At 41.3% G+C, this 10,942-nt stretch overlaps 1 protein-coding gene and 1 long non-coding RNA gene across 10 annotated transcripts in view; one reads left to right on the forward strand and one right to left on the reverse strand.

Annotated features, from left to right (window-relative positions):
- LOC131383970 (uncharacterized) overlaps nucleotides 1-10,942 on the forward strand; it is a 49,429-nt gene that overhangs the window by 35,761 nt on the left and 2,726 nt on the right. The window contains exon 2 of the long non-coding RNA XR_009214396.1: nucleotides 5,521-5,642. This is a non-coding gene — a long non-coding RNA (uncharacterized LOC131383970). The remainder of the gene's footprint in view (nucleotides 1-5,520; nucleotides 5,643-10,942) is intronic.
- Nucleotides 1-10,942, reverse strand: part of TRMT9B (tRNA methyltransferase 9B (putative)) — a 73,234-nt gene that overhangs the window by 30,843 nt on the left and 31,449 nt on the right. For 2 of the 9 annotated variants that reach the window (XM_032162434.2, XM_032162432.2), the window contains exon 2: nucleotides 2,485-2,651. The exons of 4 other annotated variants lie outside the window; for them this stretch is intronic. In XM_032162434.2, coding sequence (XP_032018325.1) covers nucleotides 2,485-2,543 — 59 coding nt within the window. In that variant the 5' untranslated portion in view covers nucleotides 2,544-2,651. Of the gene's footprint in view, nucleotides 1-2,453; nucleotides 2,652-10,942 lie in introns of those variants that run through there. 3 more of the 9 variants (XM_032162440.2, XM_032162439.2, XM_032162435.2) reach the window with 2 other exon arrangements.

Here is a 10,942-nt window from a genome sequence, read left to right on the forward strand (position 1 = left end):
AAACAACCCATTGGATAATATTCACTCCTTCTTGAAAGCCCTTCACGGGACAGCACCTGCACTCCTCAGTCTGTCATGAAAACCCTCCCTGACCTGGTCCAGTCCACTTTTCCAGTCTTATATCCTGAAACTACAGTACCTCAAACTCTCAGCTCTACCCACACAAATCTACTCACTTTTTCCCGAGTGAGACTTGCTCAGGACCTTATTCAGGTCTTTGCTGAAGCCAGAGTCTATCCTCTCTCACCTGCAATGTTCTCCTATTACTTCCTCCTGCCAAAATCTTCCGGTCTGCAAAGTCTAGCACAGTTTCTTCCTCCTGCATAAAGGATTCATGGATAACTACAGATAAAAATCATCCAACCCAGGACTTATTATTATTATTATTATTATTGGAGATGGAGTCTTGCTCTGTCTCGCAGGCTGGAGCGCAGTGGCACCATCTCTAAACACTGCAACCTCCGCCTCCTGGGCTCAAGCAATTCTCCTGCCTCAGCCTCCTGAGTAGCTGGGACCACAAGCGCACGCCACACGCCCAGCTTGTGTGTGTGTGTGTGTGTGTGTGTGTGTATTTCAGTAGAAATGGGGTTTCACCATGTTGCCCAGGCTGGTCTCAAACTCCTGAGCTCAGGCAATCCGCCTGCCTTGGCCTCCCAAAATGCTATAATTACAGGTGTGAGCCACTGTGCCTGGCCCCAGGACTTCTATACACTGCAAATTTATTATCTCTATCACTCTTGGGGCATTTTTCCACATACTGTCATGAACTTTCAGCTCTGTATATGTTCCCAACTAGATGATAAGTTTTTGGAGGGCAGAGATGGAAATGTGGTGGTTTTATATATCTATATCTATGTCTCATCTGTACATCATGGAGCCTAGGATAGTGCAGAACACAGAGAGTCACTCAATAATTAATTGTAGAGCCAGTGAATCAAGGAGCTGTTTCTTAGCTCCCTCTGCAAAACAACAATACTTTACTCTGTACGAGCTGGTCCTTGACTCTTTGGTCATAAATCCTAAAGAGCCAGCTGTGAGTCAATGGGCACTGGGAGGAAAGCAGAACTAAGACTGAGCTTTTCCAGTTTTATTTTGTGTTTTCTGATTTGCTGCCCCAGAGGTCTGTTGTTGTTGTTTTTGAGACAGTCTTGCTCTTCTCGCCTAGCCTGGAGTGCAGTGGCGCGATCTCGGCTCACTGCAACCTCCGCCTCCTGGGTTCAAGCAATTCTCCTGGCCCAGCCTCCCGAGTAGTTGGGATTACAGGCGCCTGCCACCATGCCTGGCTAAGTTGTCCATTTTTAGTAGAGACAGGGTCACCATGTTGGCCAGGCTAGTCTTGAACTCCTGACCTCAGGTGATCCTGCCTCGGCTTCCCAAAGTGCTGGGATTACAGGCATGAGCCAACGCACCCAGCCAGTCTGTATTATAGGTACAATCTAGGCATACAATGGTCACTTTTTCATAACTAAAAAGAAATACAAATATTGGAAATGGCTCTCCTATTGTAAATGCCACAGAAGACACAGAATTAAAAAAGACAGAGCATAAAATTCTGCTTTAAATTTCAAAGACATACTTAAACTACAATTCTAAAGTGAAAATGCAAGTTGGTCAGAACAGTTAAAAGACAATTTATATTATAAAAAAGACCTGATTACAAAATGCATAGCTTTTTAATTTTACTTTCTTTTTTTTTTTTAAATATCTCAGGAAATCTTTTTTTTTTATTATTATTATACTTTAAGTTTTAGGGTACATGTGCACAATGTGCAGGTTTGTTACATATGTATGCATGTGCTGTGTTGGTGTGCTGTACCCATTAACTCATCATTTAGCATTAGGTATATCTCCTAATGCTATCCCTCCCCGCTCCCCTCACCCCACAACAGTCCCCGGTGTGTGATGTTCCCCCTCCTGTGTCCATGTGTTCTCATTGTTCAATTCCCACCTATGAGTGAGAACTTGCGGTGTTTGGTTTTTTGTCCTTGAGATAGTTTGCTGTGAATGATGCTTTCCAGCTTCATCCATGTCCCTACAAAGGACATGAACTCATTATTTTTTATGGCTGCATAGTATTCCATGGTGTATATGTGCTAATTTTACTTTCTAATACATGCAACTTCACACTTAACATCTATATATCATTTCCAAGTACAAATGATATTGTAAACTTTTGTGTGATAAAAATCTCATTTACAAATATGTTTAAGTCCTACAAAAGTATTTTGCTTTGTAAAAATGCTAAATATGTTCTTATAATTTTTACATACCCTGTACAACTACTTTCAAATACTGTTTTCCACCTCGTGCAAAAATAAATTCCAACTTACTTTATATCACATTGTCATAAATTTAAAATTATAGGGACTGGGAAGAATTAGGTTCACTGAAGATGCACATTGCTAAAAACACCTCAGGGTATGTGAGTTGCAGAAGGGCTGAAAGCTACTAACCTGAGTCATCCTGTGATTACAGGAAAATTACCTCTTGTCTTTGTGAATCACGGCAGTCTCCACCTCCAGAGAGTGACAGTTGCTTCTCATAACTTTCTCAATGTGTAACGTAAATGAAAACTTGTAGGAGTGAAATGAAATAGTGCGGTCCTTCTCATGATAAACCACTTGTGTGAGTCTCTGAAGGGAGCACAGGCCCTATCAGGAAGAAAACAAATACTAAATCTCATTTCGCATGATAAATATATGGAGCCAGCTACAGCCCAGGCTGACTTCCTGACCTATGAATAAATTACCCAGCCAAGTAGGGATTAGAAAGAATTGTTAATATATGGAGTGTGCCAGAATTATAAGAGCAGTTCAAATCAATAGGCCAATAAATCAATTCCTAAGCTTTCTATAAAACATACAATACTTTCTCCTAAAATTAAATTGAACGATTTCATCTTGTTCCGGGGAAAATTGCTAACATTGAGAGTCATCTCTGATTCTAGGGGCTTAATTAAATGTATACTACCTAAGACAATGTTACTAAATTGTACTAAATCATTCCAGTACAATTGGACTGCTCAATATTTTCCATGTTACCAGCTACTTTCATGTCACTTTGATAAGTACTCGCAGTTATTCATCATTGTTCACATTTTTCTTCTTCATAAGAGTTTGTCATGAAACCCATCAAAAGGCTTTTGGTTATTCAAAAAATAATGCACAAAGAACCACTTTGTAATATAGAGGTCTTGTGATATACAATGAGATCCCGAGAGATGCCTGATGTGATAGGAAAAGCCCATCCTGTAACACCTTGGACCCTAATTGCTTGTCTGCAAGTGGGGTGAATGGACCATAATCTATGGCACCACATTGCCACAAACCGTACTCCTTATTACACCCAGTGATTCTCACGATGGCAGGGTGCGTGTGGGTTTTCTACTCAGAGATGCACGTGCCTTCTCCCAACATTCCCCTACACCAGCCCCACCCTAGTCCTGGCCCCTATTTAAGAATCATTGATCTGGATGTGCTTTGGAAAGCTTCTCTCTAGTCTTCAGAACGTGCCTATAGATTTTAACCCCAGCTACGTCTCACTCATATTTAGGCACATGATCTGTGCCATTGAGAGCCACAGAAGCTAACTTTTTAGAAGTGCATTTAAGAAGCATTTTGAAAGAGCTACCAAAGCATCTTATCTTTCCTCATGCAATTTTAGAGCCTGCTTTAATTATAAGAGAGATGATGTTTGCTAACTGAGTCCCTATGACAGGGTGAAGCTAAAGACTCTCCATTCGGACTTACCCTGCCAGGCTCTGACCTGGGCAGTTGACTGTCATCAGACAATGTGGTTGTCTATGTGCCTTTCCTTCAGGCATTTGTGCCTAAATGTGTTAGACCCCTCAGATAAGCCACCGAAGGCAAAGTCTTCAATGCTCCCATCAGTAAAAGTACCAATGAGAAGAAGAATTGTAGCTAGCGTAGAAGTAGGAGGCATATGTGAGCTACCTGGGCAGGAGGCTTGTCTATATGCCCAAATCAGGCACCCAAAACACCTTCAAATATGACTGATTTTGCTTCATTTTCCTAAATTAGGATCCAAATTTGCCTCTGTCTAAAGTGCATGAATCATATCACCTTCTCCAAGAAGTTGCTGGGCAAAGATAGAATGGGGTCGTATATACCTAAAAGGAGTTGAATTCCAGTTGAGTCTTTTTATTAAATCAGTCATATTTAGTATTGAAAGAAACACATTTCTTCTTCTCTTCTCTTTGACTAAACCGGAGGCCATCTTCTAGGGAAAGGTCTGTATCTTAAACCTTCTGAAATGAGCCCTGCGTGTATTTTCCTGGGAAGAGGGTCAGCACCTCAAACCATGGCTCAGGGGCAAAGCCAGATTTTTGAAAAAAAAAAAAAAAATTTCTGTATTAAATTAAAAATACACATTCATCTTTTCAACAAATATTAACTGAATCTCTGGCAGATGTAAGGCACTAGGGACAGAGATAAAACAGCTCTCGCCCCATTTGGGACCCCAGAATTTAATATTTGAAGCGCACAAATAAATAGAAAATTAAAGAGTAATAGAACTTTACTTCTGGGATGGATACATCCTGAGCTAATGTGATTCCCCAAACTCATGCCTTGCCTTATTTAATACCAAAAATCAAGATTATTTGATATAATCATCTAAAAAATAATAGAATTGATATGGTTTGGCTGTGTCCCCACCCAAATCTCATCTTGAATTATAGTTCCCATAATCCTGATGTATCATGGGAGGGAGCTGGTGGGAGGTAACTGAATGATAGGGGTGGTTACCCTCAGGCTGTTCTCATGATAGTGAGTGAGTTCTCACGAGATCTGATGGTTTTATAAGGGAGTTTTTTCCCTTTTGCTTGGCACTTCTCCTTGCTGCCGCCATGTGAAGAATGATGTTTGCTTCCCCTTCCACTCATGATTGTAAGTTTCCTGAGGCCTCCCCAGCCATGCTGAACCATGAGCCAATTAAACCTCTTTCCTTTATAAATTATACAGTCTTAGGTATGTCTTTATTAGTAGCCTGAGAATGGACTAATACAATAATCATATATTCATACAATCATTATAAAATAATCATTTTGTGTCATTGCAAACTATTAAGCATCATGGACCTTTAGGTCACTTACAGTGTTCAAAATCACAATGTCAATACCCCTTATCTGGTGTGATGAATGTTATGATGTGGGTGTGCACCGGTGCTACAGGAGCACATAGGCGACTAATCCAGCCTGGAGTGGGAACGGGGAGTGAAGGCTCCCTCAAGGGGCTGACACCCAAACTGAAGTTCAAAAGATGAGTGGGGTCAGCCAGGTGAAAAGGAGAAGTGGGTGAATCCAGGCGTATGAAACAGCATATGCAAAAAGAAAGACACAAAGCCAATAAATGAATAACAACAGCAATAACAGCAACACACGCAGAGAAATATATACAGATGGTCCCAGACTTATGAAGGTTTGACTTTATGATGGTGTGAAAGTGATATACATTCAGTAATAATTGTGCTTTGAATTTTGAATTCTGATCTTTTTACCAGGATAATGACATGCGGTGGGATCCTCTCTCACAATGCTGAGAAGCCACAGAGAGCCACATCTCCCAGCTGGCACACCATCATGAATGTAGAAAACTGAGATGCGACAGTGTTCCTTTTGCCAGGTGATTTTGCCCAGCTGTCGGCTAATGTAAATGTTCTGAGCACGTTTAAGGTAGGCTAGGGAGGTAAGCTATGATGTTCTGTACGTTAGGTGTATTAAATGCATTTTTTTTTTTTTTGAGACAAGGTATTCATTCTGTTGCCCAGGCTGGAGAGCAGTGGCACCATCACAGCTCCTGCAGCCTTGACCTCCCAGGTGCAAACGATCCTCCTGCTTCAGCCCCCCCAAGTATCTGCGACTATAGGCGTGTGCCACCACATCCTGCTAATTTTGTTATTTTTGTAGAAATGGGGTCTCCCTACGTTCCCCAGGCTGGTCTCAAACTCCTGGGCTCAAACAATCCTCCTGCCTTGGCCTCCTGAAATGCTGGGATTACAGAAGTGAGCCACTGCACCAGGCCTAAGTGCATTTTTGACTTATAATATTTTCAACTTGTAATGGGTTTATTGGGATGTAACCCCATCATAAGTGGAGAACTGTCTGTATTAATTATTTGCTATTGCCCAGGCCCTGTCGTAAGCATTTAACACATTGACTCTTCCCAATAATTATATAAAATAGAAACTACTACTTCCCGCATTTTACAGATAAGAAAACTGAGGCATGGAGGACCTAAGTGACTTTCCCAAAGTTACATAGCTAGTAAGTGGCAGAACCACGATTTGAACCCAGACAATTTGACCCTAGAGTTTGCACTCTATACAGATGGCGAGGAAAAAGGGAGGCAGGGAAGCAAATGGTGAAATAAGAGGCTGGAAGAGAGGGTAGGAGTCAGATCATATAGGGCCTAGTCCAGCTTCTGAACATCAGGGGGAACCACTGAATTATTTCAAGAAGAAGAATGACAAAAGTTGATCTGGGTTTTAGAAATTGCCTCTGGCAGTAGTGTAGACCGGCACTGCATGGATGGGTCCACAATGAAGACAGAGAAAGAACTTGGTTAAATATGTCAGCAAAGAATGATATTAATAATGCTTAGAAAGGATTCAAATGAAGAGATATTCAGGAGAAAGAACCAAATTAATAGGACGTGGTGACCCATGCAGAGTTAAGGCAGGGAACATGCTGAAGATGAAGCTCTGATAATAAGCCTGATACAGTACAATGTACCACTAGTATCCTAAAATAGGGAAGAAGAAAGAATACAAGGTAAAGCAAAGGAAACTTTAGTAATGGCCATATTTAAACTCTAATAAACCCTTCTTTTGTAATGCATGTGAATACATCCAAATTAGTTTACTTAAGATGTATGCATTTGCGGGAAATATGATATAAGAAGGACTAGATACTGGTAACTGATTTTGAAATGTCATAATGGTCAGCAAGGCATTGTATTTTATATTACAGTATGAGCTATTTGAACATACGTTCCATAATTGATGGTAGCACTTTCTAGACAGGGACAATATGTCTTATGATCTCTGCATCTTTTTTGGTATTTTTACAATGTTCAGTAAATGTCTACTGTATAAATACGTGAAGAACAGAAAAGAAGGATGGCCCCAGGGTAGACAGTACAGTGGTTCACCATCAGAGGAAAGGCGATAGGAGGTGGAGGTTTTAGACTTGGGCATATTGTCTCTGTGGTATCTGAAGGACAACAAACTTAGATGGTCATGAATCTCAGGAGAACTTTATTTAAACATCATGATTGGGCACAGTGGCTCATGCCTGTAATCCCAACACTTTGGGAGGCTGGGATAGGCAGATCACCTGAGGTCAGGAGTTCAAGACCAGCCTGGCCAACATGGTGAAACCCCGTCTCTGCTAAACTTACAAAAATTAGCCAGGTGTGGTAAGAAGTGCCTGTAATCCCAGCTACTCAGGAGGCTGAGGCAGGAGAATCCGTTTGAACCTGGGAGGCGGAGGTTGCAGTGAGCCAAGATCATGCCAGTGCACTCCAGCCTGGGCGACAGAGTGAGACTCCATCTCAAAAAAATTAAATAAATAAAAATAAATAAAAATAATCATTATTCTATTACATAGCCCATTAGGGACATTACAGTATATTAAATCAAAAAAGAATACACACAGTAAGAAAAGAAATGAAGCTAGAGGAGGAAGGATCACAAACTCTTAAGTCCCATAGATGTTAGCATTAGAGGAGAGGCTAGCCATTTATGATAGAGCTCTATTATAACTAAATTTAGTTTAAGAAATATTGACTAAGCACCTACTAGGCAACAGATGCTTTGGTAGCTGTAAGACAAACAAAGATGGGTGGTCCCTACTGTCTCAAAGCTACAGACTAATTCAGGAGTAACACAGAATAAGAGCTGAATAAGCACAGCCAGGGGTAAGCATATGACAGGTGGATACAAAAGCATAGACAGCAAGCAATATTAGCTTTTCTAGATTGGGGTGACACTTTGACTCTGGTTCTGACTCCCTCCGAATAATGAAGCCAGTGAAACAGCCTCAGAAATATTTTCTCCTTTGGGTAGAACTCCTTAATGATACGCCAGAGAGATTACAATGGAAATGCTAAGGAAAGGAACAGCTGGCATCTCTCCTTGAAATCCCATGAGCAGAACAAATTCAGAGCTTCAAAACAACAAAATATGTTGCACCGGGAGAATACGACCCTCTCTGGAATCCCACCAGGGACTAGAAAGTTACCTCCGATAAACATGTTGAAAGAAAGTGAACGACGTGAGGGGCGTTTATCTTAGGGGAAAGAGATCGAATACTCCCTGAGGGCACTTTGTTTTCCTCGAAAAATGTCAAGGAGTATGTGTCTAAATGGACTTCACTAAGAGTAGGATATTAGCCCCAAACACGAAATAGGGGAAATAAATGTGATAACATCTGGGTGGGGAATGTGAGCATGTGTGTGTGTTGAGGGGGGTGGTTGTAAGAGGATAATGTAAAAATCAGGAAGAGAGCTCACAGCTTAATATTGATTGTGGGATCAGTTACCAAAGGCCGTTGCTCCACAGGCAATGACAAGGCCATGTTCATTGCAACTATATTACAATTCATTTTGATTTTGTAGATGAAAGAATGTCCGAAATGAACAAGAAAATCAAACACGAGAGTGAAGAAAAATGAAAATATAGTGCCCAGCTTCCCCTAGGCATTGGCTGCTGGTGTCAATTTGACAAAAACAGCTCTCAGTTTGTGTTGAGATAAAAGCAATAGGTCCCCCAAAATAGCAGCGTGGAAGAAGACTGCTCTGCTATTACATATGAAAGACACTTCCAGAGAAGAAGTGGAACTTGTATTACTCATCCTGTTTTCTCCCAGGAAGGAAGGTTTAGGCAGGATAGAGGACAAGGAATCCCAAAGTCATTTTACTGAAAAAAGGTTGCTCAAGAAAGAGCTTTTAAAGGAAGATCATGGTTTTCAACCATGAAGCTCTAAGTTACCTAATGATTTTTCTCAGGCTGAGTTAAGGGGAAATGTGACGATGAATTATATATTAGTGTATTTCATAAAATAAATTCATAACACAGTTGATCCCAAAGAGGCACTCATGGGCTTATTACAGTTTGACTATCCCTTAACCGAAGTGCTTGGGACCAGAAGTGTTTCGGATTTTGGTTTTTAGAGGATTTGCATAGACAGAATGACATTTCTTAGGGATGAGACCCAAGTCTAAACACAAAATTCATGGATGTTTCATAATACCTTATATACACAGCCTGAAGGTGATTTTATGCCACATTTTTAATCATTTTGTGCATGAAACAAAATTTGTGTACATTGAACCATCAGAAAGAAAAGGTGTCACTATCTCAGCCACGCATGTGGATAATCTATGGTTGTGTGACCTCACCATCATTCCTGACTCTATATGCTTCTGATAAGCAATCATGTTCATATACTTATTCACACTTAAATACTTAACAGTAAAAATAGGACATATCATTAATACAGTTTAAAAAAAAAAGTATTCAGGGTAGCCAAGCAGCACAACATCAGATACCTGTGTCAGCTGTTAACAGCAACAAGTAAGAGCAGGCTTTCAGTCTCCATCTGCAATGCTGTTTTGATTAAAGGGCTACTGTACACTGTAGTTTATTTTTCAAGGCAAGAAGAAACATCAAACAGTTGAGAGACCAAGAAGAGGGGCCTCTAGGGATGAGGAGACATTCTGCTAGAAGGGTTTTATTATTATTGTTTTTTTTGAGACGGAGTCTTGCTCTGTTGCCCAGGCTGGAGTGCAGTGGCACCATCTCAGCTCACTGCTACCTCCGCCTCCTGGATTCAAGTGATTCTCCTGCCTCAGCCTCCTGAGTAGCTGAGATTACAGGCACCTGCCACAATGCCCAGCTAATTTCTGTAATTTTAGTAGAGACGGGATTTCACCGTGTTGGCCAGGCTGGTCTCGAACTTCTGACCTCAGGTACTCTGCCCTCCTCAGCCTCCCAAAGTGCTGGGATTACAGGTGTGAGCCACTGCATCCAGCCTGCTAGTGGCTTTTAAAAAATATTTCCTCCAGAGTCACCTGCCTAATTTAAGAATTTTTTTGTTTGTCTTGGAACTCTCTCTTTGATTTTATAAACTGACATGATTTCTTGTGTTATGGCTGCACACTGCTCTAGTCCTTCAATAAGCCCATCGCACCTTTTCACCATGCCATATCATTGGTGCCTGAACACATGCCATTTTATTACACTTTGTGAGTGTGCTCGCCTGGGGAAATCTGGGCATGCGAGGAAAACATAGATAGCATCCAAAGAGGGGTGGAAGGGCCTTTTGTCCCTTGGAGGCGCTGAAGAAACCATGTGTCCCGTGGCTGCATTTTGACTGCAACCAGTCACATGAAGTCAGGCGTGACTTCCACTTGTGGCATCATGTGGGCACTCAAAAAGTTTCAAATTTTTGAGCATTTCAGATTTGGAATTTCAGACTAGAAATATCCAACCTGTACTAAAAAATAAACGAAATAAACTCTGATTATTATTATTATTATTTTTGATGGAGTCTCACTCTGTCACCCAGGCTGGAGTATAGTAGTACGATCTTAGCTCACTGCAACCTCTGCCTCTTGGGTTCCAGTGATGTTCCCACCTCAGCCTCCTGAGTAGCTGGGATTACAAGCATGTGCCACCGCACCCACCTAATTTTTGTGTTTTTAGTAGAGACGGGGTTTCACCATGTTGGCCAGGCTTGTCTTGAACTCCTGACCTCAAGTGATCCACCTACTGCGGCATCCCAAAGTGCTGGGATTACAGGCATCAGCCTCCGTGTCTGACCCTGATTATGTATGTGAATTTCAGACAGTCCATGTGTATGCAAAGCATAGTAGAATCTGGTCTGTCAAGGATCTCATGGTGTGGATTCCAGCTCCGTCTT

Source organism: Hylobates moloch, unplaced genomic scaffold (genome assembly GCF_009828535.3).
Source record: "Hylobates moloch isolate HMO894 unplaced genomic scaffold, HMol_V3 SCAFFOLD_8, whole genome shotgun sequence".
Taxonomy (NCBI): domain Eukaryota; kingdom Metazoa; phylum Chordata; class Mammalia; order Primates; family Hylobatidae; genus Hylobates; species Hylobates moloch.